The following is a 25389-nucleotide window of genomic DNA, read 5'->3' on the forward strand; positions in this document are numbered from 1 at the left end:
TCAAACTGTGTGAAATGTGGCGAAGTGCTCCCACCCAATCTTCAATGGACGGGAGTCCTGCACATGTGCAGATCAAAGTGTCACCTCCAACTCGGAGGCTTCAGCACAGCTACTGATGTCAAAAGACAAAAGCTGCAGATTTGGTATGCACATGTGCGGGACTCGCATCCGTTGGAGATCAGGTGGGAGCACTTAGTCACGCCATACACATTTTGAAATAAATATATATATATATATATATATATATATATATATATATATATATATATACATATATATATATATATATATATATATATATATATATATATATATATATATATATATATATATATATATATATATATATATATATATATATACATACACACACAGTAATACCTTGACATACGAATGCACTAACTTACGAGTATTCCGAGTTACGAACCATTGGTCGGACGATTTTTTGATTTGTGTTACGAGTCGAGATCCGAGTTACGAGTTGAGCGAGCTGTTTTTTTTTTGTTTTTTCTTCCGCCTTTTCACGCATCTCCCGCCACTCACTCGTTCAGTTCTCTTGGTTATCTCGTTGAGTAGGGTCGTACCGTAGTAATCTGCGTTGTGTTTGACTCTTGTTTTTTCATTGCCAAAGTTATTTTGCCAAATTTTTGTTGTTACTCAACCATGAGTGCTAAAAAAAGTAACTGCAAAGGACAATGCAAAGAAGAAACGAATGATGTCGCTTGAAATGAAGCGTGAAATCATTGCAAAACATGAACGTGGAGTGCGTGTTGTCGAGTTGGCGAGGGAGTTTGAGCGTAGTACTTCAACGATATGTACTTTTCTCAAGCAGAAGGATTCGTTGAAGGCTACAACGCCAGCCAAGGGCGTTACGATTATTTTGAAGCTGCGGTAACAGCTAATTGTTGCAATTAAGTGTAACGGCAAAGGGAATAAAAAAATAAAATGTAAAAATAAAATTGTTGCAATTAAGTTTAGGGATAAAGTGAATTCAAAAAAAAAAAAATTGGGGGGGGAGGGGGGCTGGAACTGAATAATGGTATTTTAATTAATTTCAATTGGGAAAATTGTTTTGATATACGAGCAAACCGAGTTACGAGCTCGGTCACAGAATGAATTAAACTCATACTAGCATAACCCGTACTCTGCGCGACATGTTGGGGTGGGTGTGTTTGAGAAAGGAACTGATGCAGAGTATCAGTAGTAATTTTACTTTAATGCAGTAAGTGGAATACGATTTCACTGTTTCAGAACCATTTTGTTTACTTTTTTTGTACCATGCACCTCATATGGTCTTTGAGATAATGTAAGCCGAATATCACATTACTCGAGCGCAAAACAAAGTCGAAGATGGCGCGACACGAAACCACAAACTCGGAAATAATATATAAGATGTCAAGGTATTTCTGTATATATACATATATATATATATATATATATATATATATATATATATATATACATACATACATATACATGTATAGATATACACACACACATATATATCTAGATCTATATACATATATATATATATATATATATACATATATATATATACATATATATATATATATATATATATATATATATATACATACACACACATCTATATATATATATATATATATATATATATATATATATATATATATATATATATATATATATATATATATATAGTAAAACTTCCTCCAACGTGGCTTCCTCAAGCGCGGTTTCCAATTTACACGCTGAATTAAATGCGTCAAAACCTCCCCAACGTGAGGGCGTGTTTCACATTTACGCGATCGTGGCTGGTGTTTTCCCCAAGATATCTATTATTCTTATTCCTTGTTACTGTACTGTACTTTACTTAACCCTTGTCCACACAAGGGAGGTCTTCTTAGGCTAAATACAAGGATAAAAGACCCCCCTTGTATGGAGAAGGGTTAATGAATATTTAATTTATACACACGATTATAGAGTTGCCACCTGCCACCATCATGATCGCAGATCGAATTTACATTCTGGATCAATTGCGACAAAAACGGCCGGTGCTCTCCCAAATATTTCACGATTTTTCCTTATTCCTTTTTATTACTAATGAATTACTAATAATGAAGTAATTACTAATGAATATATGTACGTACGTGTACACACACACACACACACACACACACACACACACACACACACACACACACACACACACACACACACACACACACACACACACACACACACACACACACACGGCAGCTCGTGCTGCGTATGTATGCAAGTTAAATTATAAAATGCGCGTTTATATAAATAAACCTGCCACCGTCAAGTGAACTTACTGCGATCATTATGGCTCACAAAAGACCCAATATGAACCAACCAGACGAGAGAAGGAGGAAAACAATGACCATGGAGGTCAAACTTGATATCCTGAATAAATCATCATCAGTTTCTGCTCCACCTTTGGCCAGGGAATATGGCATGAATGAATCAACCATGAGGACGGTACAGAAGGCTGAAGATAAATCCCTCCACAGAACTTCACAGGGAGTGAAAACAGAAGGCAAAGCAAGTGCCAATAACACATTTCTTTAGGCCTAATTCAGCAGCTACCCGGAGCACTTTAACCCCTTCCAGCAGCAATTCAACCCCTTCAATGTATATTGAATAATGCTGCACCATTCCATACAAAGAAACACTTTAAAAAAAGCAAGAAAGGCTGTTTTAGGGTCAGTTTTTTTGGGAGCCTGGAACACATCTCCAATTTCCCCATACGTTTAATAATTCCTCCAACATGGTTATCCCAGAACGTATACCTGGCGTTGGAAGAAGTTTTACATATATATAGCAGAAACACACGCACCATCTCACACCGATGTACGAAAATAATATTGTTGCGGTTCTGGAAACTGCATCCCCCCCCCCCACCCAACACCAATAGCAGCCAACATGCAGTGGTGCTCAGTCAGTTCTTTCATTAATGTACGTTCAGATAGTCCCTTCCTTCTTGTGTAATTGGACAAAAGGGACAAGTGCGTTGTGTAAATCTCATAGTTAGGTCTGATTAAACCTCTGAACCTCATTCCTATTCTTTTTTCTCTATTCCTGAGGTAAATCCAAGCAAAGGGTCCTCCCGTGAGCCAACAGGCACTACACTTGGACACCCATCGGTAAAAACCACAGCCGCTCCCTTCGCATAAGAATGCGTCCTCACAGAAGACCAAGGGCAGCAGTAGAAACCAACAATAAACGCCAGTGCTGCATGGAGCATTGGAGCACGTGCCCCACAGCGATGACCCCCCACCCAGTGTTCAGGAGATCAGAGGCATAACCAACACACCAAATGCCAACAACATACAGTATGCATGTGGTGCACTCTTTTTCAATCTCCAGTAATAAACATATCTGTCCCATTTTCAATCCGAATCTCCATCTAATCATTATATCCAATCCTTTCCCTCAATTCCCTGGCACAGATCAGCGCTGGCACCGTGCACACGACACTGCCTTTGATAAATATCCACGTGCTTAATGGCGGACCCACACACACTGTACGGGGCATGCTCGATGGTGGGTGGACCCGCGCGCTGACCACATGTATAATGGCGGACTCGCACGCAGCCCGTGATACTTTATCATCGTACGGAACGGGGCACGAATAACAAATACCTTTGGTCAGGTCTGCGCATGGGGTTACAATAACGTCTTACCATTGGTCTTCGCTCAACCACGACAGTCAAAAATGTCTCCCGCAGACGGCAGACATTTTCCTGCACCTCCGCCTCGATGCAGCAGTTACCAGGCAGAGCCATGCTGTGTGGCCGGATGGCTCGGGCTGCGCAGCGCACCACGGAGCAGGCACATTGACTAGTGCCAACTGCGGGTCATCGGGGCATGGCACGGGGTTCGGTGCAAAGCGATTCATATCACGGAGTTCGGCGCAAGGCGATTCATATCACGGAGTTCGGCGCAAGGCGATTCATATCATGGAGTTCGGCGCAAGGCGATTCATATCACGGAATTTGGTGCAAGGAGATTCATATCACGGGGTTTGGTGCAAGGTGATTCATATCACGGAGTTCGGCGCAAGGCGATTCACATCACGGAGTTCGGCGCAAGGCGATTCATATCACGGAGTTCGGCGCAAGGCGATTCATATCACGGAGTTCGGCGCAAGGCGATTCATATCACGGAGTTCGGCGCAAGGCGATTCATATCACGGAGTTCGGCGCAAGGCGATTCATATCACGGAATTTGGTGCAAGGAGATTCATATCACGGGGTTTGGTGCAAGGCGATTCATATCATCGGGTTCGGAGCGAGACGATTCCGCAGCTTGGAACCATCTTGCCGGAAGTGGAGTGGAGCCGCTTTCAGCCATCACAGTCGGGCGCGCAGTGGCCGGGGCCCAACCAGAGCACCCGATTTGGGTGACGACACATCGCTTCAGGTCGTCGCCCCTATCCTGCACCACGGAGTCGATAAAAGGACGGGTCACGGAGCCGCTGGTGTGTCGTTCCTGCCCGTCGTTCTGTCTGGCTTGATATCAACAGTCTGCCCATTCCCCTGCTGGCTCCAACCATTCTTACCAATTTGCCTGCTGACTCCACCTTCTTCACCGCCTCGTCGTCTCTCTCCACCCATTGGCTTCTGACTCCACCCAAGTCCCTCCCTTCACGCCCGACGGTCATGCCTCATTCTCTGGACCGACGCTAGCTGCATGAAGTGCCACAAAGCAAGAGACAACGCACGAGCAGTCAGGGAGGTATCGCCCAGCGGAGCATCCCCCCAAAACGTACTGGCGGCACAGTCGGGCAATCGTGCAAGGTATTGAGAGACCGTTAGCATCATCTCTCCTTTTTCTCTTCATTAACCCCTCTTCATTGGGTGTGTGTGTGTGTGTGTGTGTGGTCTCCTGGCACCTGTCCTCGCTTAAGTTAAGATTGTAGAAGAATTATATCGAGAAAACTCTGCTCTGTGTCTGCTTTTGTAAGTTGCTTGTGTATTGCCACACCTCTCACATTTCTTCCAATTCCTGCTACAGACAACAATAAACAACATTCACTGTGCCACATATCTTTCCTCGCCTGCCTGTTAATAAATCCTTTGGAGAAATGTTTCCAGCTCCTTTTTGTCTGTTCTTTCATTGATCCAGCATGGTCCGTATCCTAACCTCGCCGGGACTTTATTTTCCAATGATCCATTCCTTTTAGCCAGTACGGCCTTGGCGGTGCAGCTCAGCTACATCCGATCCGGTAAAGTGATCCAGTTCAGACAAGGCGTACCGAGGGCGTGTCCCCCGGTAATTAGATCACGTGGTTATTTTTCAGTAACCGGATTAACTCGACAGAGGACCCCAAGTCACTTGGTTGAGTTATTGGCGTTCACGGTCGGTTAGCGACCCACCAAGTCACGGAATTATCTATGTGCGATGGCCTGCAATTCCGGGGAGTTTAGTGGGATCCCAAGATAGCATCCCCCCCTGGTGGTCTTCTCACCCTACCCCCGGCCCGCAACAATATATTTGAAACTTGTCAGGGTGTATTTTCATTCATTAGTAAAAGTGTTTGCACTTTTGATAATATTGTAGCTATAATATATTTGTAGATCACAATAACAGAATCCACATCAAACCTCAAGTGTCCTGTTCATGCTCAAATGTTCTGTTCATGCATTAAAATTGACTCATAGAAGAGCAATTCAGAAAGAAATGGAGCCATTGTGGAGGGAAGTGTGTTTCATGGGAATATCACATGAAGCATTATACTTGTACACCATTCGCTATCACAAATGGTGATTTAAGCATGTTCCAAAATAAGCGGAGGGGCGGCACAACGTAAGTGACACCCCATTTGACAAACTTACTTGCAAGAGAAACATGTAAGCAAATAGAGACAAATCAAGCCAACTGAGCTTTAATCAGCATGTACGTACGGAGCCTTTACCACTGATGATGCGTTTACAAATGCAAGTGCCAAAATTATAAACATGGAAACATTTTGAATATTAAGTTCACAGCAACTGGTTGTTCAGGCATACCTTGTTGAGTCGGCGAACCTCTCTGTCCATCTGCTCCAATTTGCGATTATGAAGTTCTGCCTGTGCACGAGCCTCACGCAACTCGCTTTCGAGTCGCTGTCGCTCCTGCTGCTAGGATGCAAGGATGGAAGGTTATCGACTCGTTCAAGTATTACATGCAGTACAGGACAAGCTGCAACACCTCCATCTCCTTGCAGAAAGAAGACTGAACGATGACAGACTTTGCCAAAGTTGGAGATAAAAGTGATCTTTCATTTCTTAATAAAATATGCTTTCAAACAGAATTAGGTTTAAATCCGTGCACCAAAACTAAAACCAGAATTGTATAGTAAGTTGGGATTATCATTATTAATTTGAAAGTTCAAAATTTAATGAAGCAGCAACACTAAAAATACAGGTAAAGTTGCATTTTGAAATTAGCTTTTGTTTCTCTCGATATCGATACGTTGGCTGTTAAACTTTCAAGAGTACAATTTTCCTTTCTTTCAGTGTTGGGGTAAATTATTGCAAGCCAATCAATCGCGTTTGATGAAGAGATCTCACATCATAAAGCTAGAACATATTCCCTGAAGAAACGTCTCCTAATGCTCCGACAAAGCACTGTTGTGATGACTTCAAAGTTGATCAATTTGGAAAGATGAGCAACTGCCTCACATGTGGTTAATGATCTGTTTATATCATCAAGTCACTGTATTGACTGGAGTTAAGTATCAAGAAGATTGCAATACACACAGTTTAATGCAATGCAGAAGAAGCCTTCCACTATGATTAGATAAAGGAATTGCCCACAAATCAAAAATATGGATATGTCAACTTTATGAGTGGGTTCAGCTCTATTTTGCTTGAATCCTCTGACAGATTGAGATACTCCGTCATCCATACTAACAAGTGTGTGTGTGTGTGTGTGTGTGTGTGTGTGTGTGTGTGTGTGTGTGTGTGTGTGTGTGTGTGTGTGTGTGTGTGTGTGTGTGTGTGTGTGTGTGTGTGTGTTCCATAACTCCAAAACCATGAAACGCACCGGCCCAAAACTTTGCATACATACCAAGGGAACTCCACGGGAGTGCATGAATGAAAATTTGGTGTTTGGATTAAATTAAACCAACCTTTTGAAGATAATTAACAGCCATATTTACTTATCCTTTATCAAGGTGTCATCCTTGGTCATGCCCCGAGTCAGCCCTCTTGGTCTTAATTCACCACTTTGTTCGGCCTGCTCAACAATGCCTTGAATTGGAACAGGCCGCAATGCTTTCTTCATGAAAAAGCACTCGTATCTTTATTTTTGCTTTCCTCACTCACTTCATTGAATGCCTTATCGTCATAGCTGCGTATTGCTGTTTACATCGCTTTTGTAAATGTTATCGTTTTCAAATCAGGAGCGTGGAGTGATTTTATGGATATCTGATGTGATTTTCCACGGTCTACTCTCACGGACTAATTAAAACATATCATAGAAAGTCTATTATCAAAATACAATTGCCGTTTTGAGTATAGGATCACGTGGACTCAATAAATGTCGAAATCTGAAGTGAAATCTGAAAATGCCAAGAAATAGCGATATTTTGTTTTTTGCTGGGACGTCCCATTACCAATCAGCTTGCTATTGCTTACCAAGCCAGCCATTCCTTATCAACCGTTTGGCTGGAGTGCTTGCTTGAGTGCCAAGCCACTTGGCAAAAACTCTACAAGCTGCTTGGTTGTTCGTTTGCAAGTCATGGCGATACACGGCAAAAGTATTCGCACCATCCCTGAATATATATCGATCGACTTGAATAATGTTTAGACCCCACAGGCTTACGTTTGGCTCTGCGATGTCTTGCGGTGCATCGAGTGGTGGCTCACCTGCTGAAAATGTGCAATTTCATTTTCCAAGATATTTCCCCTCTTTTTTGAATGATCTTCTTTCATTACGAGACCCGTCACTTCGACATAGATCCATATAAAAAAATTAAACGTTTCGTTTTTGAAAAGTTTCTTCAACCGTTTTGTTGGAGTGCTTGCTTGATTGCTTAACCCTCTGAACCCTGAGCTGCTTGGACTTTCGGTTCCCCCACCATGGGCTTGCTGGAGAAAAATCAAGCCGTTCAGGAATATGGATGTTTGAATAGCGGCTGGTAAAATGGCCACAAGGTAGGGTTCAGAGGGTAAAGCCACTTGGCGAGTGCTCTACAAGCTTCAATCTCTACAAGCTTCCACAGCGATACATCTCTGGTGTGAGGAAGGCAAACTAAGTTAGAGGATTACAAGGAATAAAATTGTTTTCAGTTGTTACAAAGTAATGAATCGCCACATCATGGCAGGAGAGCTGAGAGGTACGCACGCTCACTCCAAGCTGTCCAGCCTGGGTTTGAAGACCGAGCCAGCAATAATCAGTCATCCCGGTGTTTCACAGGCAGGGCGATTCATCAGTGTGCCGTCTCTCAGATGGACGTTAAACTGGGCATCAAATCTACCCCTCCCTCTCCTCTCCCCCACCCCTCCTCACCCTCCCCTCCCCATCACCCCAACTCCCCCTCTCTCACCTACCCCTCTCCCTCTCTCCCACCCTACTATCTCTCCCCTCTGCCCCCAAACACCTCCCCCTCTGTTAAGGTACGATGGTTTAGTTTTGGATGTAAAATTCCCTTCACCAGAGCATAGTATGTATGAATCAGATTTGGAGTGAGCCGACCAGAGGGGTGCAAAAAGTCCCTGCATGTGCAAGCAGGCATGCATGCAGAAGTTGCTGTAAGCACAAAAAGGTACGTAGAGCACACATGGATGTGGTACAAATGGGTAGATCGAGTTTATTGTCAGGGTGCTCTCCATTGAGTTGTTTGCATGCCTGCATGCTTTGCTTCATGTGTGTGGTGCGTGCGTTTTGAGGCACGTGGACGAAACTCATACCTGGGCCCACGATGCAGGTTATGCGGCCGTCTCGCAAACCACGTGCTTTGGCACACAGGGAGCGGACATGCTGCAGTGCCGAAGCCATGCAGGACGTGCCACACAGTAAGAGTGTGTGGAAAGTTGAGTGTGCCGGTGAGAATTTGTGCAAGTGAAAGCACGAGTATAAATCGCTGGTGCGCGTGCAGTGAGCATGGACTACGAGGAGGTTGGAGGAGCGAGTATTTGGGGTTAGGGATTGATGGTTTAGTGTTGAATTTAAAACTGCTTCCCCAGAGTGTAGCATGAACAAATCCGATTCAGAGTGCGCTGATGGGAGGGGTACATAGGTTGCTGCATGTGCGAACATGCATGAATGCCTGCAGGTAAGCCTTTGCCAGTTAGATAGCATGGGATTTAAATGCTTCAGCCTAGTTTTATATATAGCCCAGCGGTTAAAAAGAAAATGTTGCTGTTTGGACATGTTTTATCACCCTTCCTTCACTCATGCCACCTTCCCTCTCTCTCCCATCACCTCTTACCTTTTTCCAAACACCTCCCTTCTCCACCCCCCCAATCTCCAAGGACATTTTCAGGCGGTCTGCATGCTGTTTTAACGTACCCCATTTCATGAAATCCTGTACTGCCTCCCCCAACCCTTTCACCACAAGTCCAGAACCCACTCCCCTGAGGCTTACCTTCTCACAAACCCCCTCCTCCTCGCTCCCACCCCTCCCACCCTCTGAGTGTATAACCATGTTTGGTGAGGCATTGCTCTCCCTGCCCCCCATACCCCATTTCCTTGCACATCCCTCCTTTCTAGCTCCCCCACACCTCGCTTCTCCCTCTTTCTCCACACCCCTTACTATACCCATCAGCAAAGTGATGGGTTGTCCTTGCTAGTGGGTAAATAAAGTTTACAAAAGCAAGTTATTAATTTGGAAAACAAAGCATCTGAAACATCAAAATTCATTCTCTTTCTTCTTCAATCACGGTGATTTGAGGAAACAAATGATTTGATTTGAGCACTCACTGGGGAAGTGTGAGATCCCCTGGTGGTGTACAAGTGTTTTTAAAAACAAACCAATGTCTTCATTATGTTTTCCTCACCTTGATGGGTGAGGATTTCTTTGGTTGTGCACTTGAAATTAGCTGCCAATCAGATAGCACCACAGAGATAACCAATATGGCTGCATTCTTACATCTACCCCCATCTTCTTCATGATTATTATTGGCCCCCCACCCCACATTTTCCACTGCTGCTACAATTCCAGCCATTCCATGAGCCTGAACCATTAACCTGGAATGCTGTGAGGTGCAATAAACTATCCCAACAGGTGAGCCGAGAAAAACGATGTGCCACGGGTATGCAGCAGAGCTCACTTCTCAAGAGCTGAGTTGATGATCCAGAGTGGGAGAAGAGATCTGCTTCAACGAGTTGGAATTTGGCTCAGTGCAGCCGGTGCAGTGATCAGAGGAAAGAAGGGTCTGGACACCTGGAGGCACGAGAGAACCACTCCCCGGTTATCCAATTTCTTTTCTCTGCCCTGCTTGAAGGTTTATTTATTCATTTGCATAACTCACCATCCTGACCAAACCCTTAGTTGTACAGGCGACCGTCTGTTGCTTCAATAATTGGATACGTCTTTAGAAAGTGTTCTGTGCTGTTTTGTTGGGACTTCTCTGTCCATTCCAAATGATGAACAAGTTCTCGTAAGTGACTCAAATTTGCTTACCTGTTAGCTGCTGTGCTAATCACTTAACCCCCTTATGCTGCTCAAGACAAAAGTGGTTATGTTCATCGCAAAATGAAGACTATGGTGAAGTCGATGGCATACCATCGCAAATGCCGCTTCCCACCGCAAGCAAAGTTGAGAGATGGCAAAAAGTTCCACTCGGAATTAACCAATATCAAATCAAGTTAAAAAAAAGTCTGAAGACGACGATGGTTCACGAGCGGTATTTGACAATGTAGATCGTTTCAGAAGTCAAGGATGAGACAATGTGATAATGTTTGACCAAGTTATAAAAATGATCAACATGATGTGGTACGAGTGACAGGTTATTAGCTGCAAAATGTCAAAAACCCGGTTTCGTTCAACAACTTTAAAAATTTGACCTTTGCATAACCTTTAAAGGTCACAAAACAATGTTGTGGACATTAAAATAAGGAAACAGGATACGTGATATAGCTTATTGGAGTTAGTTCGTCGAAGAAGGTCGAAAACCCAGTTCGATTCCCACAACTTTGACCTTTTGTGAACTTTAAAGTTCAAAGGTCAAGGATTATGACCTTTGGTGCAAAACTTCCTCTGGAACATTCCAGGAACAATATAACGTCATATAGGCTATATGGCATTTCGCACTCCTCGGATTATCCATACTTTGAGGAAATCAGTGTAAAAACAAACTTGAAGGGGGCGCCACAGGCAAGGTGTTCGAGATAGAGCAAAATGGTTTCAAGACTTTTGATGGGGAATGACCTCAAGATTATGCATAAAAAATAGTCATCCGAGCTCTCAAAGTGTGGGCATTCGTATGATTTTTATGTCAAAATTCTAAATTTTCTAAGTTCGTGACCTTGTGACGAAAATGAAAAAAATAAATAAATAAATAAATAAATCGAGCTCTGTGGAGCTATGCAGGTGCCATTGGGCTAACCAAATACCAAAACCCCTGCCAGATTCGACAAACCCCTCGGAGAAGATGGATTTTTACGTCAAAATTCGCAATTTTCTAAGTTCGTGACCTTGTGACCTTGACCTTGGGACGAAAATGAAACAAAATCGAGCTCCGTGGGGCTACGCAGGTGCCATTGGGCTAACCAAATACCAAAACCCCTGCCAGATTCGACACAAACCCCTGAGGAGAAGATGCAAATTGAAATCGGCTACCCCCTAAAAACACAATTCGCAATTTTCTAAGTTCGTGACCTTGTGACGAAAATGAAAAATTGAGCTCAGTGGGGCTATGCAGGTGCCATTGGGCTAACCAAATACCGAAACCCCTGTCAGATTCGAGAAACCCCCTCGGACCTAGGTGAAGATGCAAATTGAAATTGGCTACCCCCTAAAAACACATGTTTTTTGGGCGTGGCTCCGTGCATAATGGGCGCACCAAGCCCATTCTCAGGAAAACACAACTAGATCATGATATAAACCTACCACCAAAATTATATCAGGATCGGATTAAAACGCACGGAGCTATGGTCGGGACAGAGACAGACATACAGACAAGCCGGTAGGTGGACATGGGTAGTCGACTACCCAATAGAATCTGACGTGATGGTCCCGTTCGATGGGGAATGACTTGAGGATTAAGCACAAGAAAATTCATGATTCTAGCTTCAAGGGTTAATGCTGCAGATTGTTTTTTCATTAAAATACCCCCACATTTAGAGGTTTTTCGGCCGTTGCTAGGCAATGGAGGGGTCCATAGCAATGGTTCTTTCTCACACATAACTAGGACATACCATGAACCTACCATACCAGTTTCATGTATATCTGACTCATAGTCTCTGAGATATAACGAACGTTTTTTTTATTGTTTTCGACCAGGATTCATTCAAAGTCTATCTTCTCCGACAGTTTTCATAGGATCCGGCTGGAAATTTTTGACAATATGGCTGAATGTACTGCCCACAGTCGCTCGTGGCCCGATTTTTGAAAAAATTCATTTTTTATGATTTTTCAAAAAATTCCAAAGTCCCATTTGCTAGGCAACGGTGGTGTCCAGAGCAACAGTTCTCATTTGCACACAACCAGGTCATGGTATGAACCTACCAACCAAGTTTCATCGAAATCGCCATTGTATTAACGGAGTACTGGATAGAACAGAGGGACAGACAAACAGATGGAAAAAGTGATAAGGGTAGAACAAATTTCAAAAATATTTTTTTTCGACTGGATCGACTACCCAACAGACAGACAGACAGACAGACAGACAACAATAACGAATATCGTGGTCACTTATTTTTTTCGTGAAATTTTTTTCCCGTGAACCAAAAATATATTCTCATTTTGACGCCCATGACCAGGCATAAACCAGGGGTCAAATCCAAAAATATGTTAAATATTTCAGCATCCCCTAATGTTGATTGGATGTACAAAGTTTCATTTTAAAAATGTGCCCCAAATTTAACTATTTGGGGGGGGGGATTTGACCTTTTGACCCCACCCCAGACGGTGTCACCAAAAATAATACTGCTCTCACACCTTCTTCCCATGTGGTGATCATAACTAAGTTTCGTGAATTTCTGTACAACTGGAGAGTGTGATGGACAGAGACAGATGGAGCAGATTAAAATATCATGTTTAAAAAATTACCCCCGTGTGGGGGTGACGGTCATCTCTATAATACCACAAGTTCTCAATGCTCAGTTATGACCGAAGACTACTGCGCAGTTCTACTGCGCAGCTCGGTTAAAGATGACTCGGCATTTTGGCGCACGCGCACGAAATTATATTTTGAAAATAAATGCTGACGTTTACATTTCGGGTTTTGAAACTTTTGCACCTTCGGCGGAAAATGTATAAATATAAAAGGCTAAAATGTGTTTTATATTTATATTTCATTTCTCCTTCCTTCTTTCCTTCTTTGCGAATCGCATCGGCGTTTTTGGCCATCTTCCAGATCACGTGACGATCAAAAGGGAAGGAAATTCAAAAATCTGTCCGGTTAGATACAAGATAATATTTTTTACTATCATAATCAATAAACAGTTGCCGAATATCTTGTAGAACGGCAGACTCGATAGGTTTTGAAAATGGCGATTTTTATAACTTATGTGACCTCGTGACCTTGACCCTGACCTTGAACCCGGACAAAAGTTATATCGTTGTGCAACACTCATCGACCTCTACCCACATACTAAGTTTCATGAAGATCGGAAAGAAAAATTGACGGACGGACGGACATTTGGTCCGGCTTTATTAGGTCATCTCAGTAGAGATGACCTAAAAAGAAAAAAAAAAACTATGGGGATAAATATCAGAAAATGAAGAATGACCCTATACTAATCAGGGAACACGGCATTACAGAATTTAAAAGTATGGCATTCACATGAACAAATATAAGTTGTTCAGCTGAGTTTGTCTCTCTTCACGAGTCTTGACAACGCTGTTGCTCTCAAAGCGCCTTCACCTGAACCCATCGTGCCAAGTAATAGGCTGGTGCCTTTGGGGCTCATAAAATGTACAGTAAACCTGTGGACCATTCAGTCTTTGACAAACTATAAATCCCATTTAATTAGGGGTCCAAATTAATATGCCATAAAAGAATGAATGAGGTTTTTATTTTTTGTTACACTATATGCCATGAGAGAATCAACTTACAAAATGATAGGGAAGTCCCCCATCACACCCCCGACTCCCCTTCCCAGAGCTAAGTGATCCTTTAGATTAACTGTTGAAATGAGAGAAAAATAACATTGAGGAAGCTCTTTTAATAAAGACGCCAATGACAAATGAAAGACATAAATCTCGATAATATATGGACAGCAAATGGCAAGCAAGTGGCAACTAATAGCAAGAAAAGGAAAAACCATAACCTCATACAGGTATCAAAGTGCAATTTTAGTGTTAATTGGGTACTTGCAAGGAAAAAAAAAGTTTTCAAAACAAACCTTTAACATCATTAATAATACAATATTTATAAGGAACCTCACAGCCAGATCATTGACAATTAGGCATGCAGCCCCTTGGATGGTACACTGGGGGGGGGGGGGTTCGGATGACAGTGTGACCATCTGCCGAAAAGTGTCGCACAGCTATTCTCACCAGCGTAAGATGTATTCTTTCATAACACTTCACGCTCAATTGGCTTGTGTTAAAAAATCAATCAAAACCTGTACATCTCTTCAGAGAAATGAACAAGTCCATTATACAATTTTTGGTCACCATAGAGAAAGCAATGTAGCAGCAGCAGCAGCAGCAATACGTATCATAAATAAATAAAAGGGGGGAGGGGGTCAAAGCAAATAAATAAAATAAAATCACCTCATCCCGCCCATTTCGATCTCGGGCTGTGAGCAGAGCTCTGTCAAACTCACGCTCACGACGCTCCTGGTTTCCACTTGATTCCAACGCCCATCTTTTGGAGGATTCTAACCGGGCACGCAGCTCTGTGATCTACCAATGAGATACAAGGCATTTTATCCTCAACACCTCCCACTTTCCTGTTCATTCACTCAGTTATAAAACGTATTTCCTCATCATATAGCCCTCTGAATCTCATTTTCCCATAAACTCTTTTGAGTGGTGATACGTCAGACCACTCACGGTGATTATTTTCTTGCCACCATTTACATGCCACTTTGTTCTGCTCAAAAATCTATACCAATAAGTCTCCACTGCTCTGACACTTAGGAGGTACACGTAGGTAGAAAAACTTTTTTCCAAGTTGTTTTAAACAAATAAATAAATAAATAAATAAATAAAAGCCACCCAACCACTCACTTTGCTTTCATATTGAATCTTCATTGTCCGGAACTGTTCATCCCACTGCTTGTTTACATCCAGGAGCTGCAAATAAAAAAACCCAGCAGAAATACAAAGATGTCCTCTGAACGTGTTCCTCCGAAATTGCACAATTAGCTTATGCAACTATGACCAATCTACCAAAAAAGAAAAAAGGACAATTCTGAAGAAAGGCACAACAACTCCATCTCAAGCTAATGATACATGTCAACCTCCTGAATTCTTTTTTTTTTTTACTGCATATTCATATTGGGATGCTTGTGCATGACCACATCCAATTGCGAATATAAAGTCGTCGACGTGCATTTCGCTGGTCCCATCATGTTCAATTTTTTATCCAGGTGCAAGCCGATTTGTGCGCAGACGTTAACATTCCCAACATGCACGTGGCAAACTCGATACGCATACAGAAATGCCACATCAAGATAATTTATAGAGAAGCACAATTTATCTTTTGCGAGTGAAGAAGTGATGGGTGGTCATTCATTAATCATTGTACAACAGATTCTGTGCAAGGTCAGTGCTATCCTTCATTAATGCACGAGAGCAATGAACATTACAAACCCATCTTCCATGTACAAGACAAACGATCTGGTTTTTCACTTAGGTGTTGAGGATGTGAACTGTACAATATTTCAAGCAAATTGTCATAAATTTCAGTCCGTGTCAACATCAAGATCGCATGACCTTCAGGCTACACTTCCTATTCATGAGGATGGAGAAAAGGACGATCAAGAGAAAGATATCAGTGATTCTGAGTTTGACCCTTCTAAATTCCTGACTCAACCGCCAATTCCCAACAACATCAAACAGATGTTGAAATACTTTCGTTCGTTCAACATTCCAGAACCCGGCGTTCTACATCCTTGGCCGATGTTCAAACCAACTGAGAAAAATCTCACTTGATTGTGCATATACAGCTTAAAATTACAAGGGACATTCAAAAAAGTAATACGAATAAGATACAATCGGAAACGTGCAAAATTATTGTTAATGTATAACTAGAGCGAAGTCGATGGCGTACCATTGCAAATCCCCATGCTCCCCACCCGAAGCAAAGTTGAAAGATGCATAAAGTTCCACCAGGAATGACACTCAAATTTTGAGTTAAATTTTTTTTTAGTTTATAACACCATCTGCTCCTAAATGATTGTGCAGAAATTTAAACTTGGTAGTTATGATCACATGGCACAAAGGTGTAAGAGCAGTGCCATTTCTGGTCCTGCCCCCTGGGCAGAGTACAAAACACAATGAGAATGGCACTCTTTGACGTTGAATGCCAGCACGGTAACATGATGACCTCTCACCTTTGACCCCAAAATCAAATCAGTTCATCTTTACATCATTATACATACTTGTACCAAGTTTGACTTCGATTCCTTCAGTCGTTCTCAAGTTATCGTGGAAACGAAAACCGACCACAGACGGACTCACGGACAATTTGAAAACATAATGCCTCCGATAAGATGAACTGATTAGATTTTGGGGGTCAAAGGTCAGAGGTCGTGTTAGGTTAAAAATTGTGTTACCGTGCTAACATGTGAACCAGTGATGGGATTTTGACCAAACTTGGTATAAATATACAGTATTATGCAAAGATGAACTGATTTGCCAGCAGAAGCAGAAATTTATTTATTTATTGAAACTACAACAGGCTACATAAGGCTCTGCAACACATCTTGAAGCCAAAATGCAAATAATTTGTGTTTCATAACACCAAGCAGGAATCAGAATGCACATGGCCATGCAGTCATGTGGCATCGACCCACCCCTCTCCCCCTCATGATATATCAAAAGTTTACACACCTTTTGGGGCCAATTTTTTTATACAATACAAGAACAATTATAAAATATAACTTGACGTAACGAGTCAACGAATACGCCTCTGTCTGCCCGTGTTCGATCTCAATTAAAGGTCACATGAAAAAATACCCCCGAGCGGGAGTGCCGGTCATCTCTGCCAGAGGTCGACAGAAGCAAAATCAAATTAGGGGCATCGATAATCGAAAGGTGAATTTCAGGTCGAATTCGCTTTATTTCAGTGTCGATCAAGTCGTATCTCGGCCACAGAGTAGAGGAGTGCGATGATGTCAGCGCGCACATGCAAAACCTTTACGTGACTCAACGACGCGTCTGTTCTCGCGCGTGGTGTCACGTGACGAGCCGTGACGCGGCGGATGAAATATTTTTTATACAATCACAAAACGTCTCTTTTGCACCGGAATTTTTACAGAGACCTGTAAAGCGTGTTCTAAAACTCTCAAAAATGTAAACATTAATCTCCCAGACCCCAACAGTAAGCATTCCCTCGAGGAGACAATTCTCGGCTTCATCCCGTGCCTGCCAGAATCCGCGGCATCTCGGCACCCACACCCACCCCACGCAACGCATTCGATGCATTTCCCTCATTAAAGGTGAATTTCATGTCAAATTCGCTTTATTTCAGTGTCGATCAACCTTATGCAGTGCGAAAGGTGGAAGCATCATTGAATTTGAAGTTAAAATCAGCGCGGGAGACCGTGTTGAGGCGGATAAAAACTATAAAATCAGAACGAGAGCATATTTCAAAAAAATTGCTCGTGTTGTTCTAGATAATAGTCCATAGTATCTGAATCACTAATAACATTTGATCTCTCTTGATAAATGAGGGAGGAGATATGATTTGAAATCGACGATTTTCGCAACTTTGACAGCCTCGTGACGTTGACCTCGAAAGTTATATCGTTGTGCATGTCTCATCGACCTCTATCCATTCCACTATTGGTTATTTGTCTCCACTCGGTTTGATTGCGGACGGATGGACGGACGTACGGACAGACTTCGAGACTGGCTTTATTAGGTCATCTCTACTGAGATGTAGAGATGACCTAAAAATGGAGATCGTATGAGAGAGAAAAATAGAGTGCAAGAGAGAAAAGAGAGGGGTAGAAGAGAAAACATCAGATAATTCGAACTTGAGTTATGACCTGTAAAATTGTTTTCAAAGGGCATATGACGTCTGACCTCTTGAACCCAAAATCAAATCAGTTCATCTTTGCATCATACTGCATAGTTGCACGAAGTTTGATCAAAACCCCTTCAACAGTTCACAAGTTATCGCAGTAACGAAAACCTGCTACTGATGCACAACCCGAAAACATAATGTCTGCCGTCTTTGGCTGCAGAGACATAAAATCGCACTCAAAGGTAGTTTTTGACCAATCACGGACGACATGCAATTTATGCCACCAGATGACCCAAGCATGAGTCAAACTGTACAAATAACAATTACTCATTCAGGTACTTTATTTTAACTTTTTTATTTAAATTCCAATCTGATGTTCTTTGATGAAAAATAGTAACACTGTATTTTCATGCAAATAACCCGCTCCCAAGTACCCACTCGTGGAAACTTGGGGAATTTTTTTTTCAGACACATAATCCTTACATGGGTATGCCCCGTAAGCCAGCTTTCCCTTCTATTTGACCGTGAGATACGCGATCTCCATATTTCCAACAACCGATATGGCTTTGTGGTCAAAGGCCAACAAACAACTCTTTTCAAATACAACTGCGGTAAATAACCAAATGACATTAAAATTATCTTGAGAAAGGGCTGTTATAATAATTAAAGTTTACTGTACCAATGTTTTAAAAACCAGCATGGTTTACGGTATTGATGTGAATGGAAACCACACTGCTCATCCTTTAGAAATGTTTAAATACCCCACAGGCTGTTGAATTTTATATCATTCCACAAAATTGTCCATACCATTACAAGTCCCTGTCATACAATGTCTGCTGTCAGTACAAATAAGAGAAGAGATAAAAGTTTCATGGCCAAACTCAAACTGAAAGTTGTCGAAACAGTGGGCAGATTTTTGGAGAAGAATAGGACGAGAGTGATGAAGACATTGATTGTGACAGATCTGGGGAGTGAATTACCAATCAGCTAGCCAGCACTTGAAAGCCAGCCATTCCTTATCAACAGTTTTGAATGTATTGCTTGCTTGAGTGCTTAAGCCACTTTACAAGCGCTCTTCAAAAAAAACTTAACTGAAGACATCCCACACTTGCCGACTGAGCTGCTTCAGCTGTTTCACAGTGACACAGAAAACGAGGACTTTGTGCGCTTTATGGAAGACGACTTACCAGTACCTGAAATAGCTTTGTAATTGTGTGTGTGTGCATGTAAGTAAAATATGCGAAAGAACTGCAATTAAAAGATAATGCAATTAAACTTGAAATTATTTTTTAAAAAGACCTCTTTTTGTATCTTCTTGATAAATTGAACTTGGCCCCCTGTGGTTATGTCACATGCCATATGGTGAGATACCGTATAACCCGCAAACGTGTACGTATACCCTGCAGTTGGAACTTTTGGAACCAATTTAACGTGTAACCCACAGGTTATTTGCTTGCAAATACAGTAGGTATAAAGCATTTATGTTTGGGAATTTTGAAGAGACAAGTGGACACGAGTTTTCTGAATATTAGACCACAGTTTACAAAAAACTTTTTTTCAAGATGGCCGCCCCAGTCGGCCATCTTGGATCCGGCCATGCCCAAAATCAATAGGGTTCTTCCTTTTCAGGTGGTACGTGTGACCCAATTTCAAATCGATATGGCGAACAGTTTATGAGTTATCGCACTCACAGCTATAAATGTTGACGCTCGGACGGACGGACAGACAGCCGGACGCCCTGGGTGACAACAATATCCCCCTTCCGCCACGTGGCGGGGGATAAAAACATTTCAGTTTTATAGGGATGGACAACCTATTTTCCTGTTGCAACCCTTCTTCCTCTTATGGAGGCGGCATCAGTTTTTTTTCTTTTTCTATCGACGAACTTCAATGACATCTCTTGGCAAAGCCATGACCAACAGAGAAAAGCTCTATCAAAACCTCATTCAAGGTTATGGGAAAGCTCCCCCGGAAACGTCCAAAACGTCCTTTTATAGATGACTTTAATATGTAACGTAAAAGGTAGTTACATAATGACTCTGGAAATACCTCCCAACCCCCTGCAAGTGTAAAACTCACCAACGTTTGGACATACACCCACCCCCACCAAACTCCAAACTCCAACCGCGACGCATTAGGTAAGTAATTTTTGAACGACCCCTCAGATAAGATATTGTTAAGAAGTCGAACATATGGATAACATTGTAAGAAATGAAATATATATCACCTGCGATTGAATATTTCTGTGATTGTGACCAGAAAACATTTAAAAGTTAAATGAATGGTTGCCATTGTTGCAAACTCCACACACGACGATATGTTGTTACTGAATTCCCGTTTCTACTAATAATACACACTCCAAAAAATTTCTCATTTGAGGTGAAACATCTGCAATGAAATTAATCAAACATCTACGATCAAAACTCAAATCACGATGTTACCTTGGTTCTTTTAAATTATATGATGTATGTATATTTGAGGTGTATATTTGGTGAAATGAACCAAGATGGGAACCTTTCTTTTATATTTTTTTTTCCACAAACTCTTTTTACCCTTGAGAGTAACTTTTTTCGATGAGCAGAAAAATTACCTTTAAAAATCGATCTGTGAATTGTATTTGTACGATGTTCGGTTTTTGAATGATTCACCCATTTGAGAGGTCACGTGACTCCTCCTTTGCCAATTTTACCAATCATGGTAAGGTCTTAATTGACAATTAATTTTCACATTTGATGATCGGAGGTTACCACCTCACCAAATATATTGGTATCCGGGTTGAAATCCAAAAGAAGATGAACTTTTTATGAAGCACTGTATATATGGATCTTCCTTTGCTGAGATGGTGACAGGTGGCAGCTCGTGTGTTTATAATTTACGAATTGAGAGAAAAAGACTCTTTAAAGCCCCGATTTAGGTGCACCGTGGTAAACAATGTGATCCTATAAAATTTCATAGCGATCAACCTGAGGAGCTCAGAGGAGTGGGGTCACAAACAAACAAACAAACAAATGAAAAAAAAAAAAAATCACTCAGAGTGACAACTTTGCGGAACGGAACGGCACTCGGTGGAGCACATACCTCCGCCATGCTGAACAGTTTAAATTTTGTATCCCATTGATAGGTCAGATCTGAATCCGTACCTAAACCAAAATCTAAATCGGCTTGTTCTCATCACCGAACCAACTCATCGACCGAAGAAAGCCATTACTAAGATGGCAAAATAAGAAAAAGAGGCTTGCCTGAACCATGAAGCACCACCAGTGCACTACTGAAAATTGGAAGAAGGTCCTATGGACCGATGAATCAAAATTTGAAATCTTCGGTTCATCAATCAGGGTTTTTGTATGACGTCGAGTAGGCGAAAGGACGGTTCCTCAGTGTGTGACACCAACTGTCAAACAGGGAGGAGGAAGCGTGATGACCTGGGGCTCTTTTGCTGGATGCAGAGTCAGCGACTTGCACAGAGTGACTGGCACCCTGAACCAAAAAAGGGCGACCGCAGCATTTCGCAGTGCCATGCAATACCCTCTGGTCTACACCCAGTCGGTTAGGGGTCATCCTACAGCAAGATAGCGACCCAAAACATACCTCCAGGCTATGTCAGAACTACCTTAGAAGAAAACAACAAGACGGTAGGCTGCAAATCATGGAATGGCCAGCACAGTCTCCAGACTGAATCCCATCAAGCTGGTTTGGGATGAACTGGACAGAAGGGTGAAAGCAAAGCAACCTACAAGGGCAATACATTTGTGGGAACTTCTGCAACAGTGTTGGGAAGAACTTTCAGAACAATATTTGATTTTCATTGTAGAAAGAATGCCACGAGTATGTTCGGCTGTTATATCTGCAAAAGGTGGCTACTTTGATGAGTCAAATATTGAGATTAAATTTTGTTAAACAAAACGATTCCATGATTTAATTTTTTATCTGCAATTGTTTATTTGTTCTATGCTTTAATTTCAGAGTACATTGAAACATTAAACTGCTTAAATGTCAGTAAAAATGGGAAAAATGGGGATGTTCTAAAACTTCAGACCGGTGCTGCACACACATGTGTGTGTGTATATATATACATATATATATATATATATATATATATATATATATATATATATATATATATATATATATATATATATATATATATATATATATATATATATATATATCGATGATGAATCGGGTGTGTTTTAGAAACACTGTGCCGAGTCAGTGATTTCCGATGACGATACCGGAATGAACTATGAGTGAGTTCCCATTCCCAGAATAAGACACATCTTCAAGTAAAATAGACTTCCAGTTCCCGCATGGTATTTAGAGGGATGGGGAAGGGAAATGGCGTTGAATTGAGCACGTTTCATTCCCCGAGTAATGTCCCCGGTCCCCCAAGTCTCGACTCTCCAACTTATTATATGTCTTTTCGTCGAATAATCCATATTTCAATCACTCTTTAATCCCTCCAGACATCAATCCATCTTTTAACCCTTCTTTAACTCCAGCATCACATCCATCGCCAATCCCTCACCATTTACCTTACAACAAGTAACTCACAAACTCTTCATTCCTCATTATCCTGCCCTTTTTGCCTTTCAAATGCTGTAACTCCCATGGGAAACTTCCCTCACATGAATCCATAGGTTCGTTTCTCCATCTCAAGCCCCTCTCGTCGTCCATCCCCCTCCCAAGCTCCACTTCACACCATCCCCTTCAAACCCCCCTGTTCATTACACATCTGAAACAACCTCACCCCCCCCCACCAATTCTCCCTCCCCAACAACCACCACCACTCAGAAGAGTAATTACTCGATTAACTCGGTTTCCTCAGTACAATGACCCAAATTAATTACCCCATTAACTCATTACGTGAAGGATATACAATGGATCCCACAGCATGTGCAAATCATCATGGAATTAAAATAATATCTTTTCTTCAATTATTTCCTGCAAAACTCCCCAATAAACCATGATCATTGGGTAGATATATACCAAACATGAACAAATCGAAGAAAGGTGTTTACAATCATTAAAACCGTACATGGACTACATGATTTAAAAAAAATAGCACCGCAAAGCGGGCGTAACCCCTCAGCCCCTTGACGCAAACTAATTTCAAGATGGTGGCCATATTGAAAATCGCAGCTCGCCCATTTTCAAAAGGAACCTTCCTCTATCCAACCCCAACACACCCAGCAAAAATGGATTTAATCGGACAAGGCGTTCTCCTCGAAATTGACGGAAACAAATTTCAAGATGGCTGCCGTGGCGGCCAGAGTGAAAATCGCAGCATGCCCATTTTGGAAAGGAACCTTCCTCTACTCAACCCCATTATACCTCGCCAGAATAAAATCAGTGTGAAGCCATTCTCAAGTTATTGTCCGGAAACCAAATTCAAGATGGTTGCCCTAGCCGCCATATTGGATATCGGATTGTGCTGAAAATCGAAAGGAACCTTCCTCGAACCATCCCCATTATATCCCCATGAAAATAAAATCAATCTGTCAAGCTGTTCTCAAGTTATTGTCCGGAAACCAAATTCAAGATGGCTGCCCGAGCCGTCATATTGGATATCGCATCGCACTGATTATCGTAAGGAACCTTCCGCTACCCAGCCCCAACACACACACTGCAAAAATGGATTTAAATCGGATAAGGTGTTCTCCTCAAAATCGACAGAAACCAATTTCAAGATGGCTGCCATGGAGGCCACATTGAAAATCGCAGCGCGCCCATTTTCGAAAGGAACCTTCCTCTACTCAACCCCAACATACCCTGCAAAAATGGATTTAATCGGACAAGGCGTTCTCCTCGAAATTGACGGAAACCAAAAGTTGACGGACGCCCGGACAATGCCTATGATGACGATACTCCTTAGCCAATTCAGGCTGAGGGGTAAAAAGCTCTGATGGACTCGGCTACACCTGGAACAGTGAAACGTATGAAGTCAAGACGTACCAGTCCTGTGCCGAGTCAGTGATCTGCGATACCGGTATGATCATTCTGGTACAGCGTTCCACTATAGTCATACCGGTATGGCGATAGCGATGGATCTCGATTCTCGACCTGTGCCAATTACCAACACTGATCTCGCTTTAAATCAAAATAACTTTTAATACAAGTTGAAGTTGGAAGTAAAATAACCGTGATTTGGGGGGGGGGCCCATGTGGGAATACCTTGAAAAATTACCGTGTGTCAATGAGGTGCACATCATATATGAAATGGAACAATGGACCATTGTGTATTTTTGTAAGTTGCGTTAAAAAAAATAAATATATATATATATATATATATATATATATATATATATATATATATATTTCAACAATATACTGGTATATAGATATCGAGGTTAAAAAAAAACTAAAACAAACAACTGAATTGATAGACAGAGCTGAGATGCAGGTTAAAAAATAAAATGGGAATATTGCCCTTCGGACTGCAATGCACAAGTAATCTGTACCTCTTTCCGCTGCTTTTCCAAAGTTTTAACTTTCTGACAAACTAACTTCAAGGATTCTTCTGTGTGCTCCTTGTGCATCTGTTTGTCCATGACCTGAAAAAAAAAGAAAAAATATATATATATATATTAAAAATAAATCAAACCAAGAGACTCCAGTTCCAACCAGGAACTGCAGACAATTATTCACATGAAAACAAGGCTTTGCCACAAACACACAAGGCTGCTGCAGGTCTCATCCCCAACGTCCCCTCCACTTCCCCCTCATGTTATCACTCTGATAATGTCAATGGCACTGTGAATTAATGGACAACATGATTCATAGCTTACTGAAAAAAAGTTTGTAAACGTGGAAATTACTCAAATGACACTCTTTCATGTGATCAAAAGCAAAACAGTGATAAATGGAATCAAATGAAACGTCAAGGGGGGTTTCCAAGCCTCTCTACTATCACCGAGCAAGGGGTGGGTTGATGGTTCAACAAGGAAAATCATGTGGGGAAACAAAGCACAAACAGCTGAGGGAGAGGTGGGGGAATCACAGCAGCACTTTTGTGTGGAAATTAAGTTTAGAAAAACAACACGAGAAAGTCCAAAACTTGTAAAGAAAAGCAGTCAACAAACAAAATGCA

The 25389-nt window shown here is 41.8% G+C and overlaps 1 protein-coding gene across 4 annotated transcripts in view; it reads right to left on the minus strand.

The window, feature by feature from the left end:
* LOC147017950 (TNFAIP3-interacting protein 1-like) overlaps positions 1–25389 on the minus strand; it is a 69728-nt gene that overhangs the window by 18980 nt on the left and 25359 nt on the right. For 3 of the 4 annotated variants that reach the window (XM_085897097.1, XM_085897096.1, XM_085897094.1), the window contains 4 exons: positions 24761–24853; positions 15338–15403; positions 14879–15010; positions 6018–6128 (listed from right to left, as the gene is read on the minus strand). In XM_085897097.1, coding sequence (XP_085753223.1) covers positions 6018–6128; positions 14879–15010; positions 15338–15403; positions 24761–24853 — 402 coding nt within the window. The remainder of the gene's footprint in view (positions 1–6017; positions 6129–14878; positions 15011–15337; positions 15404–24760; positions 24854–25389) is intronic. The other variant, XM_085897095.1, reaches the window with a different exon arrangement.

This window comes from Eptatretus burgeri, chromosome 10 (genome assembly GCF_056783735.1).
Source record: "Eptatretus burgeri isolate ZD-2024b chromosome 10, Ebu_testis_v1, whole genome shotgun sequence".
NCBI classification, from domain to species: domain Eukaryota; kingdom Metazoa; phylum Chordata; class Myxini; order Myxiniformes; family Myxinidae; genus Eptatretus; species Eptatretus burgeri.